The sequence below is a fragment of the Vanessa cardui genome, chromosome 12 (assembly GCF_905220365.1).
Source record: "Vanessa cardui chromosome 12, ilVanCard2.1, whole genome shotgun sequence".
NCBI classification, from domain to species: Eukaryota; Metazoa; Arthropoda; class Insecta; order Lepidoptera; family Nymphalidae; genus Vanessa; species Vanessa cardui.
Window position 1 is genome coordinate 418,980 of NC_061134.1, and position 22,428 is coordinate 441,407.

At 38.8% G+C, this 22,428-nt stretch overlaps 2 protein-coding genes across 4 annotated transcripts; one reads left to right on the plus strand and one right to left on the minus strand.

The window, feature by feature from the left end:
* The first annotated feature begins 100 nt into the window (after positions 1-100).
* On the plus strand, positions 101-7,604 carry LOC124534293 (GATOR complex protein WDR24). The gene is given in 16 exon segments (XM_047110048.1): positions 101-483; positions 553-669; positions 839-954; positions 1,540-1,646; positions 1,963-2,176; positions 4,628-4,716; positions 5,022-5,181; positions 5,246-5,418; positions 5,566-5,785; positions 5,853-5,974; positions 6,039-6,175; positions 6,287-6,448; positions 6,527-6,687; positions 6,858-7,030; positions 7,101-7,312; positions 7,315-7,604. Coding segments are annotated over 16 exon segments (2,472 nt in total). The 5' UTR covers positions 101-383; the 3' UTR covers positions 7,524-7,604.
* An 857-nt stretch (positions 7,605-8,461) lies between these two features.
* LOC124534295 (ras-related protein Ral-a) lies at positions 8,462-22,217 on the minus strand. 3 transcript variants are annotated; one of them, XM_047110052.1, is made up of 5 exons: positions 21,521-21,939; positions 15,215-15,391; positions 12,982-13,142; positions 12,524-12,698; positions 8,462-9,250 (listed from the first exon to the last, which is right to left on the minus strand). In XM_047110052.1, exons 1-5 carry the CDS (start codon positions 21,572-21,574, stop codon positions 9,140-9,142), a joined length of 678 nt encoding a protein of 225 aa, XP_046966008.1. In that variant the 5' UTR covers positions 21,575-21,939; the 3' UTR covers positions 8,462-9,139. The 3 variants fall into 3 exon arrangements, with proteins under 3 accessions (XP_046966008.1, XP_046966009.1, XP_046966007.1); XM_047110053.1 differs by lacking the exons at positions 8,462-9,250; positions 21,521-21,939 and adding exons at positions 10,161-12,430; positions 22,044-22,217; XM_047110051.1 differs by lacking the exon at positions 8,462-9,250 and adding an exon at positions 10,161-12,430 and having other exon boundaries at positions 21,521-21,938.
* Between the last annotated feature and the right edge of the window lie 211 nt (positions 22,218-22,428).

Genomic DNA, 22,428 nt, shown 5'->3' on the forward strand with positions numbered 1-22,428 from the left:
CATAACATATTTCGTCTTTATTAAATACATTTATGTACATTTTTTATTCCCTATTTTAATGGTACCATTCATTTTTAAGTACTGGAACTTTGTCTAGATCTGTAGTCACCATAGAATGACAAAAGTCAAATCATAACAATAACATAAATCCTACTTTTATGTGACATCACAATACAAACATGCTAATTTCGTGTATTATATGTAATATGTATTATAAATAAATAATGGTCTAAATAGGACATCAAGTGATTAGTCTATTATCAGCACGGAGTGCGAACGCTGGTTCAAAACATAACGTTATTGTATACATAATTTGTAGTATCGTAGAGGTCCTTGTAAAATTATACAATGTTCATATACTTATTTATTGAAAACAAATTAAAATGATACCGTCAAATACAATTTGTGTTTCACAAGAAGGACCAGCGAACGCTCTAGCTTTAAACAAAGACTGTAGTCAAGTTGTAATAGCCGGAAGAAATGGTAACCAATAATGCTATATTTTTATATAAGACTTGTGAATAACAGATCTAATTTGTTTTTATTCAACAGTATTCAAAGTATTCTCCATCGGAGAAAATGAATTTTCGGAAGTATGCAACTTGAGGGTGGGAAAAAATTTAAATTTAAACTTTTCATCAATTGATGTAGCCTGGAGTACTATTGAAGGTAATTATTTACTTTTTTTACATATATATAAATGAAATTATTAACTGTGCTACATAAAAATATAAAGAAAATAGATATTATGAATTAAGTAATTGATCCTGGAAATAGATTGTAAAATAAGTTGATAGTCTTAATCTAACAATGAGGTGTTTGTTCATTTATTTTACAGAAAATACTTTGGCCACAGCAGCAACTAATGGAGCCGTTGTTGTGTGGAATCTTGGACGATCAGGACGCTCAAAACAAGAACATGTGTTCTCTGACCATAAAAGAACAGTCAATAAGGTTATCTATACTAGCCATATAAAGTTAAAAATAGTTATTTGCAGACGAGTATCTAATAATAAGTCCTTATCAATGTTAGTAACATAATAATGTTCTAAATTTCTGTAAATAAACATTTGTAGTCTATACTTTGTAATTGAGTTAACAATTATAAGCATAATTACTTAAATAAGAATCCAAGTGGAGAAAGACCTCATAGTAAATAAATTCTATTAAAGTATTTAATATAAATCATATTTAATTTTCAATCAAAATCAGTGTCAGGGAGAAGTTTTATAACATTTTTCTTTTATGCTGGACTGATTGGGACTCTTAATGTACACTTTTTATCTAAATAGACCAATATAGTGTCTGTATGCACACATTAGACAAATAGATAATGTTTTCAATTAACTGTGTGTGTCTGTTATTCTATCATTGACTATATAACTAAATTCAATGCTAACCCCCTATGAAGGGTATAGCCTAGGCTTCTTATACCTAAAACCTATGACTACCACATGCATAAAGCTGGGTGGAAAAACTAGTGTTTGAATATACTGGTTGGGTTAAAAAATTTGATGTTTGGTTTTATGTTTTCATTAGGTAAGCTTTCATCTGACTGAGCCAGCTCTGCTGATATCAGGATCTCAAGATGGGATGATGAAGTGTTTTGATCTTCGAATGAAGGAGGTCGCTAGGACATTCATAAGGTATTCCCTTCAAAATAATATATATTTATATTACAATGAAATTAAAATAACTTTTTTATTGTTACAAATGCATAAGTAGATTGGCAATTGGCCATCTGATGGTAAATGGTCACCACACACCATAATAAACCCATAAAAATTGGTACTTAGAGATGTGAATCATTCCTCATACCATCAATGCACCGTCAACACTGGGAACTAAGATGTTACGTTGCTCGTGCCCTGTGTGACACCGACTCATCCTCCAAGTGTGTGTGTGTGTGTGTGTGTGGGGGGGGTGTCGTTAGCGTTGTGTACATGCGGAGTGCGTGCGCAGCAACACGGAGTCGATCCGCGACGTGCAGTTCAGCCCGCACGTGGCGCACGCGTTCGCGGCCGTGTCGGAGAACGGCACGGTGCAGCTGTGGGACGCGCGGCGCCACGAGCGCGCGCTGCACCAGTTCACGGCGCACTCGGGGCCCGTGTTCGCGTGCGACTGGCACCCCGACGTGCCCTGGCTGGCCACCGCCTCGCGCGACAAGACCATCAAGGTGACGCTCGAACTGCTCACTAAAGCCCTCTTAGCTCATTCATGACATACCGCGTACATTGCTTATTACGTAAGTTGGCCGTTGGGGCCCACCTTACTTAACAAAACTCTAGCTTGCAGCACCTCCCATAACATTGTCAAAAGCATTTAAACCTTTCAGGAGACCATTATAAAAAGAAAGCCCCGGGCACTCACCCTGTCCCCTCATGGTAACATCAAACCATTAATGAATACTGTAATAGCCCGTTTAAGTTCTTACTACAAACAATGGATCTCTAGTATATCGAATCTAGTAAATCAAAATAATTTTAGTAACGCTAGATACTGTAAACACGCTATTTCATCTTGAAATTATGATTAGGAGCTTATTCACCGCGCTGTGCCCAAGCTGGTTTCCTCATTATACTATTATCATAGACACGAATATTTGCGTTATTTTTACCCACGAACTATTTCCATAAGTACGTCTGTAGACAGTTAAAGGCACCCAGAGTGCGACACGTGTCGCCCGTTACAATGCAGCTTTGTGTGTATTGTGGGCGAGCGGCGGGCGGGCGATAGCGCGTGCGGCCGGCGTGACCGTGACGCAATGTTTATCTCCTAACAGTACATACTAATGCCAAATCAACTCGTCAATTAATTTACTATATTAATAGATATTTTGAATATTTATCGGTCATAAATATAAATGCTCATTTAGATTACTCATTAAGAAAAGAAGATAGTCCATTTATTCTTCATTCCTATCAATCTTTATAAAAGCTATCTGGTTTGCCTTTCAAGAAATTCAAAGTAAAAAAGTATTATCATTTGATTTAGGGGCGGGATAACATAGATCCGACGAGATAACAATTGTAATATATATTATGTGTAGGAATATACGATAATAAAATATAAGTACAGCATGCCACAAAAAATGGTCAATTGTATTTGCCACAAACCGTCTAGCCAGAGATCTAATGCTGCGCAAATACAGGAATACTCGGAGCTTCTGTATTTTGTGTACAATTACCTAGAATGCCGTACTTTTATTTACCGAACAAGCAGTGGCGGCATAAGGCGTGGGCGGCGTGGGACACCGCCCACGGCCTCGCGGTTCAAAGGGCCTCGCGTCTGAAATTTAAAAAAAACAAGGGCCTCGCAAACTCTTGCCCACATTAAGATTCGATCTTGCGCCGCCACTGCGGAAAAGTCTATTTCAGGTAATCAAAATCAGTCGAAACTTGGTCAGTAGGACAAGATTTATTATTTATATACTACTACGTTTACATTATAAACTGAGATAACTTATCACTTGGACACTCTAAATAAAAATGAAATATTATTCAAGTATTCCAACTAACACGCAACATTAAAATAGATATTCATTTATTTATTGTAATTTACCGCAACACACTCATTTAATGCAAAAAATGTATGTAATGTAGCCATATTTATTTGTGTTTTATTATTGATTATCGTATAGACAGGTAGACTTGCAAGTCCGCCTTTATTTAAAAAAAGCTTAGAAAGGGTTTTAATTAGTCACCAGGGCGATGTCAATGTCATAAACATACACCACGCCTTACATCACGTATAATATAGTTACACTGGTTCATTCACCGTTCGAACTGTAACACAACAATAAGTTCTTTTTTATGGAATAGGTTGTCAGACGAGCATATGGGCCACCTGTTGGTAAGTGGTCACCATCACCCATAGACAATGACGCTGTAAGCAATATTAGCTATTCCTTACATCGTCAATGTGCCACCAACCTTGGGAACTAAGATGCTATGTCACTTGTGCCTGTAGTTACACTGGCTCACCAGCTCCTACCCAGAGAGACTTGCACGTAGCCTAACCACCAGCTAAAGTGAAACTAAATAACGTAACTAACAATAACACATTACATCATTCACCCCTATCACGAGAAACATTCAGCGGGTGAAACTGTAAAGCGCATTTTATATAATATTGCATATTATTACAATCCAATTTACTTGGTGGTAGGGCTATGTGCAAGCTCGTCTGGGTAGGTACCACCCACTCATCAGTTATACTACCACCAAACAACAGTACTCGGTATTGTTGTGTTCCGGTTTGAAGGGTGAGTAAGCCAGTGTAACTACAGGCACAAGGGACATCATATCTTAGTTCCCAAGGTTGGTGGCGCATTGACGATTTAAGGAATACTTAATATTTCTTACAGTGTCATTGTGTATGGGTAATGCTGACCACTTACCATCAGGTGGACCATAAGATCGTCCGTCAACCTATACCATAAAAAATATATATAAAAAAAATAAAAAGAAAAATCCTGAAGCGTGATATATATTTAGGTATACGTTTCATGCATACTGGTTTAGTAGTTCAATAAGCTTTGGAAGGTTATTGAAATTGTCTCAATTACTATCATATCTTTATTAAGATGTATGAAATACGTCAGCTAACATAACCTGCCTTCACTCAGGTGTGGGATATTCACGCACGACCCAACTTGGAGCACACGATATACACGATAGCGTCCGTGGGACACGTCAAATGGCGGCCGCAGAAGAAGTGAGTACAGACGGGAAAACTCGTAACATATTAACAAATAATAAACGTTCGGTACTTAAGAATAAATTGATACTTATCGTGATTGAAACGCGATCGAGTTACGCTTCCAACAATGATATTGCAGTGATCATCTAACAATCCTATGTTTCAAGTTATGTTTAGATTCAATTTGTATATCCCAGATTTTTGTATAAACAGATATATACAAAATACTGTAATATATTTACAATACAGCACGCGATACTTTGTGATATAAAAGCTTCTTGAGTTAGCAGAAAAAACAAAATGAATTTGTTCGCGGCCAGGTTCCAGGTGGCGTCGTGCGCGCTCGTGCTGGACTGCGCCGTGCACGTGTGGGACGTGCGCCGCCCGCACGTGCCGCTCGCCACCTTCGCCGAGCACCGCGACGTCACCACCGCCATCGCGTGGCAGGCCTCGCCGCACGCCTTCCTCTCCACGAGCCGGGTGAGTGCGCGCCCGCGGCGCCGCCGCCCCCGGGGCCCCCGCTGACGGGCCCGCCTGTCCGCAGGACTGCAGCCTGTACCGGCACAAGTTCAGCGAGGCGGCGCACCCCGTGCTGTGGGCCAACCCGCAGGGCGTGTGCGTGTCGGCGCGCGGGGAGCTGGCGCACGCGGTGCCCGAGAGCCCGCTGCCCGCGCACACCAGCCTGCACCAGCCCGAGCGCTACGTGCCCGGCCTCGGGTGAGTGCGAGCGGGCGGAGCTCTGCTGCCCTACGTCGCTTTAATATCTCGTTCTAAGAAATTAACTACTCTCCTTTCACACTCCTTTCAATTTAACGACGAGGAACGGCAGAAATCGATAAAACGGAAAGACCCCTCCGGACGCAGGCGGAAGCAGCCGACGGCGGGGTCGTTGACGCCGGCGGCGCAGGCGGCGCTCGAGCGAGCCTTCCCCGGGGGCGCGTCCTCCTCCCTCGCGCGGCACTTCCCGGTCTCCCCCGACGGCGCCGTCCTCGCCTGCGCCAAGCGGTACCGCATCCGGGGGGACCCGCCCCACGTGCTGGCCGAGCACAACGCCAAGGTCGCCCGCGAGCACCGGCGCTACATGGTACGTGCCTCGGGGGCCGCGGCCCGAGCCCTCCCTTGCGGGCCGGCACTCACGCTGCGTTGCGCAGGTGGCGCACGTGTGGGACGTGGTGCGCGCCGTGTACAGCGCCCGCGCCGTGCGCGCCGCGCCCGCGCCGCCGCCGCCCCGCGCGCCGCCGCCCCGCGCCGACCCGCCGCCGCCGCCCTACAGGTGCCCCGCCGCGCCAGCGCCGCCGGTGGAAGGGGCCACACAGCAACCCAGTGCCTGTTTTCAGTGCGGTCGAGGAGGAGCCGCTGGAGGAGGTCGAGGAGTGGGAGAACCGCTTCCACAAGAACAGCGGCGTGCTGGGCCTGCCCACGCACAGCATCTACATCCCGCCCGCCAAGTTCGCCAAGAGGGACGGCTCCGACGGTTAGTGTGACCGGTGCACATGTACACACGCGTGCGCATAGCATATAGCATGTCCTATGCGCTCGAATCTACCAGCACATTACATACACACACTGTATCTCGCTGCGGCAGACAAGGGCGGCTGGGTGTCGGCCGCGTCGGCGCACTACGTGGACGTGGAGGCGGCGGACTGGACGCTGCCCGACGAGGCGTTCCCGCTGCGCGCGCCGCCCGCCGCGCACGCGCCGCTGCCCGCGCACGCGCACGCGCACCTGCCGCCCCACGACCACGACGGTGACCAGCTGTACCCAACCCGCGTACGAGTGATGTCGATGCCGCTTACGTGTTTTATATTTTAGGCAAAACTTTTAGATGCTGCGACGCTCAATTTATCGAATCAGGCCGGAGCATCGTCGCCGGGTGGCTCGTCCGGCTCCGGCTCGGGATCCGGTTCCGGTTCCGGGTCGAGTTCCGCCCCGCCTCCTGCCTCACCGACCTTGCAGCGATCGGACAGCCAAAATTACAGCAGTTCCGTAAGTATCTGGCTAAACTAGAGTAGCGAAATCTAGAGACTCCGCATTTACGCTCACTGCATGTATTTTAATTTTGAAGTAAATCAAAGTTGAAATCTTACGGAGAGAATACTGCACAATTCGTTTATTATTTGGGTAAGCAATAAAGCTAGCCACTTTGCACGACGCAGGCGGAGGGCGAGGGCGGTGAGGAGGCGGGCGAGGGGTCGCTGTGCGTTCGTGACGTCACGACGCGCGGAGCCCTGCCCGCCGCGCCGCTGCTGGCCGCGGCGCTCAAGCTGCACGCCGACCTCGGCGACGTGCAGACGGCCGCCGTCGTGTGCCTCGCGCTGCACGACCACAGGCACGCGCGCGCTGCACCCGTGTATAATAGAGTTTCGATACCAGTGGTCCAATGTATGTACTCGTTACAGAAACGACCTGTTCCCGTACATCGAGGAGAGTCTGCAGGAGCAGTGGCTGCTCGGGTACATCGAGCTGCTGCAGCGGAACAAGCTGTGGAACGTGGCCACCGAGGTGATCCGCTGCGCATGGCTGAGCAGCGTGTGGAGCATCTCGCAGCAGTCCACCACGGTGACGGCGTGCTGCGGGCGCTGCGGGCGGCGCACTCGCGCGCGGGCCCCCTGCGACGCGTGCGCGCGGGCCCCCCCCGACCTGTGCGCGGTGTGCCACCAGGCCGTGCGCGGCCTGTACGCGTGGTGCCAGGGCTGCGCGCACGGCGGCCACCTGCGCCACATGCGCGCCTGGACGCAGCAGCACCACCTGTGCCCCGCGGGCTGCGGACACGCCTGCCAGTTCGGCTGAGGTCGCCGCGCCGTTGTCATATACATATATAAAGATACATTCTAAGCTAATATATGATTTGTTATATCTTGTATTTTTATAAAAAGAAATAAATGAAACAATTGTTTACATTATGTACATGTTTATTCAAATCTTATAAATAAGTCTCGTTACATAATACTGATATCGTCAACTCGACGTTCCCGCGATGATGAGCTACCAGAGTCACACTCGATGCTCGCCTCGATAGCAAAATATAAATCCAAAACCGACTTTTGCCGCAAATCATGTGTTTTTTGACATTTCACGATCGAGCTCCGCGTCGCAGTTGTGCTTCAGTCAGGAAACAGTTTATTACCAACAAAATACTGACACAATTGAAAATAAATCATAATATAATATATCGTTAAATTAACAACAACAAATTTTATAGTATTGTACTTTGGAAATTTACAACAAATAAAATTTTACATACATACTCTATAACGAAAAGTTAACAAATGTAAAAACTTGTGTATGGTCTTCCGGAGACAGAATTTACAAGCAACTCATCTACCATTATTTTAATATTGAAATGAGCTTTGTCGCACATGTACATTGCAATTACATTAAATATATTTGAAGCGATTATAGCACCTGAAAAATTATTAGTTTCCTAACGCCGGTTCAAAGACTAATTCGACGTTTATCTGAATGCTCATTGGTCGGTGGAGGCCGGTGACGCAACAGTCGACCAATGGGCGTGTTTTTTACTCATGACTTTATTCACGACCCAAATTAGAATAATATATACGGAAAAATGTAAGTCTTCCTGTTAAATGGCAGTGATACACATTACTATATCAGTCTGAGATTTTAAGTGAACTTGAAATAATCACGTCATATATGTTTAAAGTGCGTTATAGATTTAGAATTACATCAGGTCAACACAATAAAATATATTATTTCATAAATACATATGTCAACTGAACTTATAAAAGAAATTCATAAATGGCTAAACGCAGTGCATTTATTGAAATAGATCGCATGGATTATAGACAAGTGTACAGGCTAAATAGACAAAATCAGTCTCCGCAGACATCGTAGCACTGACCATTTATTCTCAGTGAATAGATGTGTAAAGCCAGCGTTAATTCTACAATAATGAGTTTTGTGTCTGAAAATACACGGTACGCTACTTGTTGAGCAATATATGTTATCCGTATATATGTGTGTATAATATTGAGTTACCGTCAATAAACTATATAATATTTACGTTTACTACAATACTACCTTTGAGCTATAAAGACGATATAATATTTGTTGCGTATAAAAAAATAGTTCCAAAAAGAATACGTGTACAATGTTTTCCAAAAAGTATTGTTAGTAACAAATATATAATAAAAATTTACTGCAAACGTCAATTTTAATTTATAATCATTAGCCGTAACTTAAACAATAACGTACACAAGTAATAACATTTTATAGTAACTTACGAGGTCTCTGACACTGGACTTTAAATTATTACATAACAAAATCGCATCGATTGCGTAGTAATAGCGTAACATGCAGGAATATATATAAAGACATTATAACAATACAAATGTACAGAAATCAGCTTGTGCGGAAGTAATGTTTAAAAGGAAAGCGTCGCGTCGTGCACGTTGCGGGCGGCTGCGGGCGGCGCCGACTACACGAGCGCGCAGCAGGGCGCGGCGCAGCGGCGGCGCGCCGGCGCGTCGGGCGACGGGGCGGCGCCGCGCTTCTGCGCCGACATAGCGCGGATCAGCGACAGAAACGCCTGCGGACAAGGGCGGCCGGCGTGAGAGCCTACGTCGTGTCTGCCTGCCGGGCAGCTTCTTTTTATTCATAATAGCCTTCATTATGCTCCCAATAAATAAAACCAGATTAAACACTTTAATTCCTCATAAATATCGACGTGCTGTAACGTACTCTGATGACAGGAGCGGTGGATATAGATAAACAACTTTAACCTGAAATTGCCGTCACATCGAGATGGTCGAGTCCTATGTATGTCCGCTAAGTTGTTGACAGAATAAATGAATGTGAAGTTGTGAAGTGTAACAGCGTTTATAAATAAATATACAATAATCGGGAACTATTTGCGGTGCGTTATATAGCAAATCTATGAGCAAATCGAATGTGTAAATTTAATGTTTGAATCAGTCTTCGAAATAAGCTATAACTACATGAGGAAGACTTTTAGTGTCTGACTGTTTAGAAAATAGATTATTACCGAGGCGCAAAAGGCCCGATTGTTACACTAATTGAGTTTCTATTCAAGGCTTATACCGTGCTCGCTTTTTCTAAATAAGCAAATAAATATTAAAAAATATATAGAAAATAATAAGGAATGTCAAATTTAAAATAATGTCGTGTAACACGACGCAAGTTCAGATAACATTGAATTTCTTCTTTTTTTAGTTAGTCTTAGGCTGCACTGTCGATTTGCCTTTGCCTAAAAGATAAATCAATGTAAATACATTGGCGGGAAAATATTTGCCAGAACAAGAGCAACATAAAATATTCAACATGAATTAATTTAGTAACTTAAATATTTTCCTGTAGACCTTCACCAAATAAATTACCAAATAAGTATATATTTGTGAATTAAATAAATATCATAATTGTATTGACTCTTTACAAGAAATAACGAAATAAATCTTGAAACAGGTAAATAATACACAGACTCTTGCAAATCAGTATAATTTTTGCTTGTCTTTTCATTATAAATTATCTGTGGGAGTCTGATATACATCGCATACATACATTTTGGTATTCCATACATCTAAGTAACCTATAGGACATCTAGCGACGAATTATTTAAGTATCTTTAGGAATCTATTTAACACCGTCGAGTCTTTACTTTGAGAGACAGCTTCATTTACACTTGTCGATTAGACCAAATGACAAATAAAATCAATAATGTTATCGTTATTTGAACTTTATTGTAATAACTTAAGGTTGATATTACTGTACATAGAACCGTTGAGATATTTCAACTACGACTAAGCCTGAATTGTATCGGTTTTAATTTATTAGTTACCGTACATGATCTCTATAATTAAAATGCCTTGATTAATTAATTCGAGTCTATCAAAGAATAGGGCCACAAGTGTAAAATCAGCCACGTACTATACAATATACAAAACCTCCAAACGCACTCCTAACAATTGTCTTACTTTACATCTGTCCAAGTGAGGAATACATATTTCGTGATTCATGAATGAACTTTCGATACGCGTTGGGTTGAAGGAGAATAAACTTTATCCGATTACATTAGAGTATGTTTTGGCAGTTTCAGCCTTTGCAGACTGGACCTTCTGATTAGTATTCTATTTATACACAATTATTATATCAAGGGTATGTTTTATATGTATATACATATATATTATAGACAGACAAGATTAAACAATTGTTCGTGTAATTTTAATGAAGCCAAATATCAGACAAAATGCGTACAATTCACGTACAAAGTTTTCTAATAGAGAATAAAATTAATTTTGTGTCCCGTCATTTTATAAATACAATAAATAATAATCTTGTTTTAATCTTAAAAATAACTACGAGTACTTCATCCTAATGTAAATCCAGCGAAAGTTTTCATTCCATTCACATTTACATTTAATTACTAACGATAAAATCATATCGCTTAAAGTATTTCAGTTCATAATTTGGAACACAAAATGTTTAAAATTAAATTTAAACTAAATATTTATTATATAAAGGTTCGTAATACAAAACTATCACTCAACCGCACTGACGATTGTGCGAGCGATCGCAGCTCGAAGTATTCAAAATGGCCGGCGCGTCGTGCGCACGCACACACACACACACAACATTTACATCTATTATATAATTAAGCGACGATTAAAGGATACCACAAATGCAATAACATAATCAAAGGAAATTATAATATAATGGCTCCACTACAACAAAACAATATTTTTAAAGAATGTGAATGCTCGAAGCAATGCTGGAAGCTATGTTGGCACTGTCGCCCGCACGAGCCCGCACTCTGCGCACGAATACGCGGTATTCGTGTAATGAAGCCAAAATTCTAAATAGTTGAAGCAATAAATTATAATAAACCATCAATCTGTGAGCAGTGCACAAACTGTTTAGTGTTTACAGAAACGATAAAGTTCACTGGCGATTTCGTTGGGTTCGCATATTGATTGACAAAATGTTTAAAAAATTTGGCATGTTTTTCTGGTACTAAAAACCATATGAGTAAAACAAGTTACATTTTTTTTTCTACAAATCTTTTTAGAAAAATATATTATAACTCTTTCGTTTCAGCAATTTAAGTTTCTTTAAACACTAAACTTCAATACATGACAGCTTTACAAAACAAGTATAGCACTTAAACGTTAAGTATAATAGAATCGAAACATGTTCTGTGGGCTTAACGAACGAGTACCGTCCGCAGGACACTCCGGTGACCACGACATGACACTACTTTCATACAAAGTAGAAAATTACATGTAAATTGAGATTAATAATTCGAATCATTTTAAGGCCATTACATTGCGGCGAGATCTTTCAGAACTGTGAATAAAACTATTGTTTACATACAAAATGGACTCTTTATAGTCTGGTGTACCGTGTGAATAAAAAATCGAAGTCTATTTCGATATAGAACGACATCACCGTAAAGTAACATGCAAGCGCGATGTTGTAACAAACATTGCTTCGGATCCCGTTCATAATGCGCCCGGCACGGCTCCGAGCGGCATTATGAACCTTACCCGACGCGACCCTCCAGCACCAGGGGCGGTCGCCGCAGAGCACACCGTTAGGGCGCGCGGGGGGCGCGGCCCCGCGACTCCGCTCGGGCGCCGCCCTACAAAATGTTGCATTTGATTTTCCTGCGCTTCGTCCTCTTGACGTCACCGTTGGTCGCGCGACTGTCGTCCGACTTGCGCGAGCGGATCTCGCGCATCAGGTCAAAGAACACCTTGGGAACAAGACACGAGATCAGCCACCGACACGCACACGACACAGCCAGCGGGCGACCCACCACCACCGCGCGAGTGTTCGCGGGGCCTACCTTGTCGACGTTGTCGCGCGTCTTGGCCGAGGTCTCGACGTAGGGCACCTGCCACAGCTGCGCGCGCTCGCGGCACGCGTCCAGCGGCACGCGCCGCTTGTCGCCCAGGTCCGACTTGTTGCCCACCAGCAGGAACGGGATGTTCTCGTCGTTCTTCACCCGCAGGATCTGCTCCCTGCGGACCGTTTGCACTCTTAGCGGGGGACTATTTACATTATGGCACACAAACGTACGATGCAATTCCCGGGTCAACAATGACAACCAAATGAGGTACTGGCTACATGGTACAACCGCTGTCTGCAGGCAACTGCCTAACTTTAACTATACGACATTTCAACTACGCCTATATTCTTGGCAATGGTGAATTTCTAGTGGTTTAAAATGATTTCCCAGAATGTTAACATCCAAAATAGAAATAACGATGGACAATTGTTACATAAGACCTATCGATCTTGTACCTGAACTCCTGCGTGGCGTCGAAGCTCTCCGGCTCAGTGATAGAGAACACACAGAGGAAGCCCTCCCCAGAACGGAAATAATTGTCCCGTATGGCGGCGTAGTCCTCTTGCCCCGCTGTATCGAGGATGTCTATCTGCACCTCCTCGCCGTCTAGTACGACCTGTAATCGTTTACTAAAACATTAATTTGCTAATTAGATTGCCTTGACAATTTAGTAGCTTGATGGTAGTCCTTTGTGCGAGGCCATCTAGATAGTATCAGTTTTCTCAGGCATCAAATACTTCACCATCAAAAGGTAAACTAATCTAATTATAGATAATAGGGCCATAACAGCTTAGTTCCCAAAGTTTTTGGCGCATTAGCAATGGACAATTCAGATAAATATTTTTTTCTGCGAGAAGTCATTATGTGCAGTGATGGCCTCTTAAAATGACGCATTTGCGTCCGCCGTCCACCTTACATATAAAATTATCCATAAAACAACACACGCACGAACCTTATAGGTCTCACTTAACGATCTAGATCAATAACGCACGAATTAAATCAGACATTTCCGTCATTAAATTTTGAGAGTATTAATAAATAACATAAACACTACAAATAAAATACCACGTAGCTAAAAGCTACTACTAGCTACAGATTAAAAATAAACAAATTCGCGGCTATTTAAGAAACTTCTCAAGGTCGATAAGACCATTGGAATTTGTACTAAATACCAAAATACTGATAGTACGAAATTACCTTCACCTATAAAAAGTTACTTATTTCGTCATCAATCGTCATTTCTTTGTTTACCGAACCTCCTGACTCGTTGTTATTAAATACATATTTCGTATACCTACAATGCTTCTTGTAATCAAGCGCGTAGATCTACATTTAATGAAGTATTACGAATAACTCACAATATGAAGCGTGAACATGAAAAGTGTATCAGATTCCCGACGTCTCGAGGCCGAGTATGATTTACCGCTTGCAATAATAATCTACAATATTCCCATATCGATTACAAATGCTACAATTGACATTTATACAAATGCAATGCTAATTAAAAAAAGTATCTCATGTCAATTGTTTTGTACAACATTTAAACATCCTATTCATGTGCATAATATGTCGATACAACCTTTGTACGTTTACGCAAGTATAATCCTGAATAAATCATCAAATCAATATCATAACCCGGAGATATGTCCATTTTTTTGGAATATATGACAAACGACCAAGATCTTCATGAAAACGACTACGAACGCCCAAGAAAATATGCAATACCGCAATTGCGGAGTCGGCCTTTAAGGAAGTAGGATCTTTTTCTTGCAGGTATTCGAATCATACTAAAAACTGCAGCGAATGCTGCTTCTATTGAGTGGTCGTGAGAGGTAGGAAATAAATTCCGATGTTTTGGTTTTTTGGGATATCTGCGTGGTGTGGATGAAACTAAAATACATGTCCAAATGTTGATTTCTCAAAAAGGACGGGTTTTACTTATTAACGTAACATCAAAGTTAAATTACTCTACTGAATCATAAAGTTAGATGGAAGGATTGTGGTTTATCGGAGATAACACTTCAGTTGTGGCATTATATTATGTAGTAGTGGCTCATTAAGAATAAAAATACCGTTGAAGAAACATAGGACTATGCTTTAATCTCATATGTTAGACACGTACATACGACACGTTACAACAAATATTGTAATATTTTCCACGTTTAATCATACTTCACGCTTCATTCATCCGGTGGAGTTAAACTTCATACAGATATTGTTGGCGTTTGCGTAAACGCTTAAAACATAGCAGTGTCGAGCAGTTGATAATTTCGGATATTTTTACAACAAAAGTTTTCAAGTGCCCTTGTACTACTTTTTTGACAACAAAATAAGTTTAATTATATATCCTTAAAATATAGTGCACCTTTTAGGTAACAGAACAATATTTTATCTTTGTTTATGTACCACTACTCCAAGTAAACATGACTCACTCCTTCTAAAAATGTTTAGATCCACTAGACATCACTAGACACCATAGACTCTAGTGGTATGGATTTAGTGACTAGAGGATAGTTGATATTTGATAGAATTTCACAAGCAGGTTTCCTGATTTTTTACCATCGCATTCAACAAATAAGACCGTAACCACAAACCAAGCAGATATAAACTGTACGCTGCTTGTTCTATTTGGAACCAACAATCATCTCTAATACAACCAATGTATAACCAAGGTAGGTAAAGGTGTACCTTTTTCCTGTAGCTATCAGCTTTGGTCGGCTCGTAGTCCTCGACGAACTCATCGTACATGAACTGCAGCGTAAGCGCCGACTTGCCCACGCCACCGGAGCCCACCATGATCACCTTGTGCAGCGTGGGCTGCGCCGCCGGCTTCTTCGACATCGCGGAGCCCAGCAATCGCGTGCACTGAAATAACACAACGATAAACATAAGAATATATGTTACAATCATTTAACATTTTCAGATAAACTTATTGTGCGTCTAAAAAGCTTACTGTATTTCATATCGACAATTCTTTTATTTAGAGGAGTTTTCCTACTAGATAGTAATACACGTAGGTATTCGATATAATATACGCTATATATAAAGTGAAACTGGTATACCAAACAATCAAGGCAAATATGGTTACAGTTCCCAGGTGCTCTGGTACTGCTCGGCCGCGGGTACCGACAGACAATGGCGTGAACTTTCTAGTAGTAATAAAAGCAAAATCTTCATTTAGTTAATTTCCTCCATCTGAAAACCTCATTTTGTAATGTGATGCGGAAATGATGCCACAGATCTCGATTGACATCAATTATTGAACAATTATTGTTTAACGCGGCAATTTTTTACAAATAAAAATTACAAATAATTTTATTATTACAAATGATTCGCTTTTACCTTAATAAATATCTTGCGCCATATACATATCACGTAATCGAAGTGAAACTTCTCAAATATATAGCACTCTTTCTCTCTACGTGACCTATCTTTTCGCTCATCAAAGGAATTTTTTCTCAATTCCCTATCGATTGTCGAATCAACGCCTACAAAGTTTCGTATCGAAATCAAAGAATAATTTCCAGTATACTACTTATATGCGAATTTAAAATAAACAACGTTGAAAGTTAACATATTAAGACGATTCGTATTCTTAACAACAAGTTATAGCTATAACGAGAGAATCTAACCATATTTGTGAAACGGCGTGATTAAATTAACAATACCGATGTAAGATCGTCTAATAAGGATGAGCGTGGGCGAGCCGTCTCGTCGGCACATTGTCATCTGTCACTAAGACAATACCTGTGCCCTGCTATTATTAAACGAGCCCTTAGCCTAAGCTTATATGGCAGCATTGAATAGCAGCATTCGAGGTGATCGTACATTTATGGAAAAGTTTTTTAAGCTGTTACATACTTCGTGGCGAAGCTTGGCCCTTCCCTGATTAGTGTAGACTATAAGTGTCAGCGAGTAACCCTAGCCGCAAACAAGGAGCTATGTCATAGGATATCATCATTAAATATATAGCCACAAAAACGTATAATTCTTTTGAAAAGATAGATCAATCACAAGCAATAATGAAATCATTTCGAGAGATTGAGAAACATTATCAAGCATGAATTTATTTTGTCATCATGATCTTCTGAAATTACACAAGACTGTGAAGTACGATATGCTAAGAGAAAAAAATATTTACAATTTGAGATGATCAAAGAGCTGAGCTAAACTGATTACAAAGATTCCCAAAAAATACATGACTTACAAAAAACAAAATTAAACAAAAGAAAATCCGTTATTAAATATAGTTAAGTTAAAACGGTTAGTGCACAAGTATAAATTTAATCTGATATTTTTTTATCGTTTCGTTAATTTATATTCTATTCTCATTACGTAGACAAATTCACTTTTTCATGCGAACTGTTTCCAACAGCAACGGATTGTGGGAAGTATTCCATTTAATAGTAAGCCTCATTATCAACCAGACGAACCCACTTCCCATGCTAATTCGCAGCACTACTGTGTCATCCGTGTACTACTTAATGACGCGTTGTATTTTATACTCTATCGTGTACAGTTTAAAGTTGAAATTAACCTGGATGATTTTTAATTGTGACAATAGTTAGCGTGTTTGTCATTCCATATGTTATCTGAATGTTCCGGGTGGCTGATTGTAATGATCGCATCGAAATCCACGTATAAATAACTGAACAAAAGAATTAATGGACGACGAGAGCATAGGCCTTTGTTTTATGGGAAATATATTAATTCATGGCACGTTTTCGCAAAACTACTTTTTGTTTCCATTGTTTATGTACATATAATTACAAGCTTTTTAAAATATATGTATACAAATTGTCTACAACAATGTTTATAGCATTAATAATTCGATATACGTAAACAAAAATAATGAGGTATTGTAAAATACATTCCTAACAATCATAAATTATTTCTGTTTTTATCGAATTGCTGGGAAGAGACTTACTCTCATATGGCGGAGAAGATTTAGTGCTCATATCACCACGCTCCAAAGTGTGTTGATGGATACTCATACGGCAGATATCAGTCGAATTAAATATTGAAGGACGTTATGCTTCAACGCCGAGCCAACCAACCAAATATTAGTTATGAGAATAAAGAGGCAAGTGAAAACTTATTGATGCTTGCCCAGATTGAAATCCAGAGTTTTGGCTCATAAGGCATCAAGGAAAATATACATTTATCTAATTAATGTTACGAAGAACCAGTAAGCTTCGGTCTTCTCTTATCAACTCGGTAGACTCCGTTACTAATGGAACTATTACGGAAATTCTTTCACTGATAAGAAATACAAACCCAAAGTACGTATTTAAGAACAAGTACATTTGTTGGATTTTAATTTTAAGCATAATTTAGAGCGGTTAAATATAAAATTATTTTGTTAAATAACATTTATGAAAAAAAAAACATAGTTCTGTTTTATTACTATAAAAACTTTAAAACACATATATGTATACATCAAACTAATAGAATAAGATGCAGCGCAGTAAGATTTTAATAACTATATTATTATTATATATGTAGCTGCGCTTTAAATTTGATCGACGTGACAAGCGTAAATCATGTTCTCGTACAATATAATTAGCCAGTTCATGTTGTTGCATCAATCACGTTATTATAAAAAAAGCAGAAATTATTTTGCTTATAAAAACAAAGATAATCTATTTCAAAATCAGTCAAGGGATTGACGGGCAAATTGCTTCTATCAAAGACAAACTTAGCAGTACACAATTTTACTACATTTATTAGAATAGGCTATTTGACTGGTTTTTAAAATCCATTTTATATTATTTAGTAGAGGTTAACGAACCCAGTAAAAGTAGATTTTTTTATTTCTAATACATATTTGCCGAAAAATATGATATTAAAAATTCCATATTTAAATAACGAGCGAAAACGCTACTTGGACAACATGGCGCTGCAATGGGGTGGGTGACGTCACTTTGCTGTATTTTAATCTGTGGTACATATCTATAGTAGAAAAGCAAGGTTTACAACAAAGTGACTTCATCATAAGCCCGGCCAATCAGGAGCGTTTTGTATCACGTGACAAACGTTTGAAAAAATGCATTTTTATTTATTGATTTTTGAATAAATTAAGTATTATTTTCAAGTTTCGTTAGTAAATAACCACTTTTAAACTCTTAATATACACTGATTACAATAATTCACAATTTATTTTTCGCATTGTCAAATAGCCTATTACGTACATACCCTTAACACCTGCAAATTTAACACTTACGCGATGTACCCGTGTAACGAATTCCATATCTGTATTAATATGCATGTTCTAATCGCGGTTACATGTTTGAAAATTATAAAAAAAAATATACACATAATGTTTTTATAATCTGTGTTCATAATAATTAATTGCTAACGTCATACAGTTAAACAGATTTGCAACCTTAGCAGTGTTCTGTGTTACCCGTTGATGTAATACACCGCTGCAAGTAATGTTATCAAACAATGATAGGTACAACTAACAGACGAGTTATTCTTCAAGTTTTTCTTTATTTCAAGCTAAGAAAACATTTACTTATAAATTCCGAATGAAATTTTATCAAAATAAATTTCTATACATAATGAAATACTGCATTTAAATTAATTTCAATGGAAACAACAGTGTCTATATGAAAGACAATTATATAGATCGAGAAATACTTTTTGAATTTTTTCATGTATTTACGATTGGAAATTACTGAATTGATTTTAATGATACTCAGAGTAGATAGGTAGATAGTTTTATGAACTAATAGGATACTAATTTCCCTAGAAATATATGGATTCCGCATTGCCATCTGCGTGTCCAGAGTCACGCGAACTCTTCGTTACACGGTTGTGTCGATAAATTCAATAACCTCAAGTTGTAGTTAGGTAATAAAATTACCGCAAGAAGGACGGATGTTCGTTAGTGTAGTACTTTCGATTTTATGAATCCTGGCTACGTCCAAGTAATAGAATAATTAGTCACAGTTCAAAGCCTAGACCGCGTCGGCCTTCACGAGATTTGACTCATTTACCCATGAATCATGCTCTTATAAAAGAATGGACTCACAATAAGTTTGTAAATAATGCTGTACAATAATTATTATTCTGTAGCAGGAGTTCCATATGGTTTTTTTTTTCAAAATATATCTCATAATTTAAATATCGGACCAAGGCCGAAAGATAATTATTTAATAACGAATCATATTAGATTCTGTTGCTAGTACATTTTATTATCCTGCCTGGAGAAAAAAAAAAAAGAAAAAGGTTTAGATAGATGATTTTATCCTGACATGTCCCTGCTAACTGGCACTAAAGCAGTGCCAGTGCATGGATATTGCATTTCATATAGAATTTACAAGGTCAACTTAAATAGCTTTAAATGAAAACTTTCAGCAAAAAAAAATGAAGCCAATAGATTATCAGTACAAGGTCAGTTTTAAAATTGCTCAGAACTAAATTGCATTTAAAAAAAACTGTTGACATTTTGATGGAAAATGTTTATTTACTTTATTGATTTCAACACAAGATTACTTCAATGATAAAAAATTGTAGTGCTAATATTTGTTGACTTTCAGGCAGGCTACATTTTATATAACTGTATTTAACTAACATAACTTTGTATTTCAAATCCTGGGATAGAGCAATTACTGAGTTTGTTGTTGGTTCTTCTTGGTAGAATATATTCCGTATCAGTAGTTTTACTTTTATATTGTTTACCTTCTATACTATCAATGAAATAATTATTCAAAAATACTTGTGAAAGCGTACTTGAAAAAAGAATGTGTCAGTTTGATAAACAACTGGTTTTAATCAGTTTTAAAACACATTTAAAAAGGTTGCTATGAAGAAAAATTAAGTATAAAGAGAAATTAGTATGGATAAATGACATTTATCCCTTCAACTCCATATGAATATGAAAGTCAGTTGTTCCAACTTAATTAACATGGATTACATTGCTTTCACCATGCTTATTCATAGAAAGTTATATGCATATACATATATTTTTTGAGTTCTTAAATTTATGGAATATTATCAGCAAGAATCATGATCATACAAAATTTTTAAATATTAGATTTCTAATCAATCAAATAGCATGACAGTCAATGCCTCAGCAACACGTAATAATAGAGAATTCAGGAAAAAATAACCAGTAACACGGCAAGTGTTTCACAGAGAATATATTTTCTAGATGGGTTGCTAAGAAATAGAAACCGAAGCCATTGCACTTCGATAAAAAGAAACTGCGTAACATTGTTATGAAAACTATTTACTACAACAATGCTGGAAATACCAGAATTATTTTATATTATATCCTCGACCTGGACAATTATGTAGTAACTAGATTTTAGAAGAAGTTGTTTATGTAAAATATAACATATTTTACTACTAGCTTTAAGGTTTAAAGTGATAGAAGTTTTGTGATTTCTAAAACACTAAGCAAATATTACAAAGTCAGTTCAACATATAGGATTTTTTAAATTATTATTAGCTGAATCGACTTTATCTAGTCATTGGTGTTTTACAGTATTTAAAGAAAATGTATAGGAAAAATATGGTCTAAAGTGTAATAGACTCATTAATAAACTTCCATTTAAAAAAATTAAGTGGTTACTAATACAGTAAAAAAATATTTGTACATAATCCACATATAACAATTATTAAAATTAGCATTTGCTTTTATGTAATGTTACTATAAATTTATGTAAATTAAAGCAGCGTAAAACAAGTAATTAAATTACATTAAGTCTTAACAAAGTGGAATACAATATTAAAGCTCTATTTAAATTAATATACTTGCTACAGTATTTATTTTTATTGTAAATGCAGTCGATCTTGTTACAATGTTATACAGGTACGAAAAATTAAGATCTGCAGATACCAAACTAATTATGTTTAATCAAGGCTCACTGTAGCGTGACAAAACTATTATGTAAACACACTTTCATTGAACATTGATATAAGTGGAAAAAGTATTAAGATTTAAAAAAAAATTGCTAATTAAAATGAAGTGTTTCATATTCTCACCTTATATTCTTCCAAAAATTTTGATGATAGCTCATAAGTTATAGCAGAGAACATAACTAAGGAATTACTGACTCCTGAAAGCAGGAGACATAATCCTCAAGCATTTTCATTCTATGTTATCACTGAACTAATTTACCACCAGACAAAGATGAACAAGACGCTCTTTTGGTACAGAATCTCAGGTTTTCAAGTATGTTACCATACATGAACTGAGAAGTACTAACTTTCCTCATAAACTTCGAGGGAAATTCGCGGAAAATCAATCACAGATGTGAGTCACAAGCCGCGGTGCTATCGTTCTGTGACACTCATCGATCTAACTGTAACTGTGTAACCGTGGAATGTCTGCGGAACCGGGTCGTAAAGCGTGCAGTTACACGTGTGAATCGTAAGACAATGCGCGTGAAACTGTGGGAAAACGAGAGGCGTTGCCACTGTAGTAAACAATCACGTCACTGTAACTAAATATGGTTCAAATATTAAAGGTATTACCAGCGTATTTTTGGTACTCTCTGTGACTTACCCGTGTTGGAATAAGAATACAGGAATGTTTCTTTTAAACTTCAATAATTTTAACACGATTTAATCACACTTCGTTCGTCACAAATATTTCTTGTGAGCAGTTATGTCGTATATCTGTCAAAAATGATCAAGTCGGTGATCGGCATTTATTTGTAGCAACTAGCGACATCTTTAGGCCTACATCCTTAACGTAATTTGATAAGCTCTATTATAAGGCTTATTACACACGGTAGAATACATACGAATAAATGCAAAGACCACTTCCAAGCGATACTTCAGTGGCACCACGTGACCACAGGAAAACATTGCAACTTCGCAGTCTAAAGAGTTCTCTAAATGTGCATACATTTAGAGAACTCTTTAGACTGTTACAATTAATTTAGGTA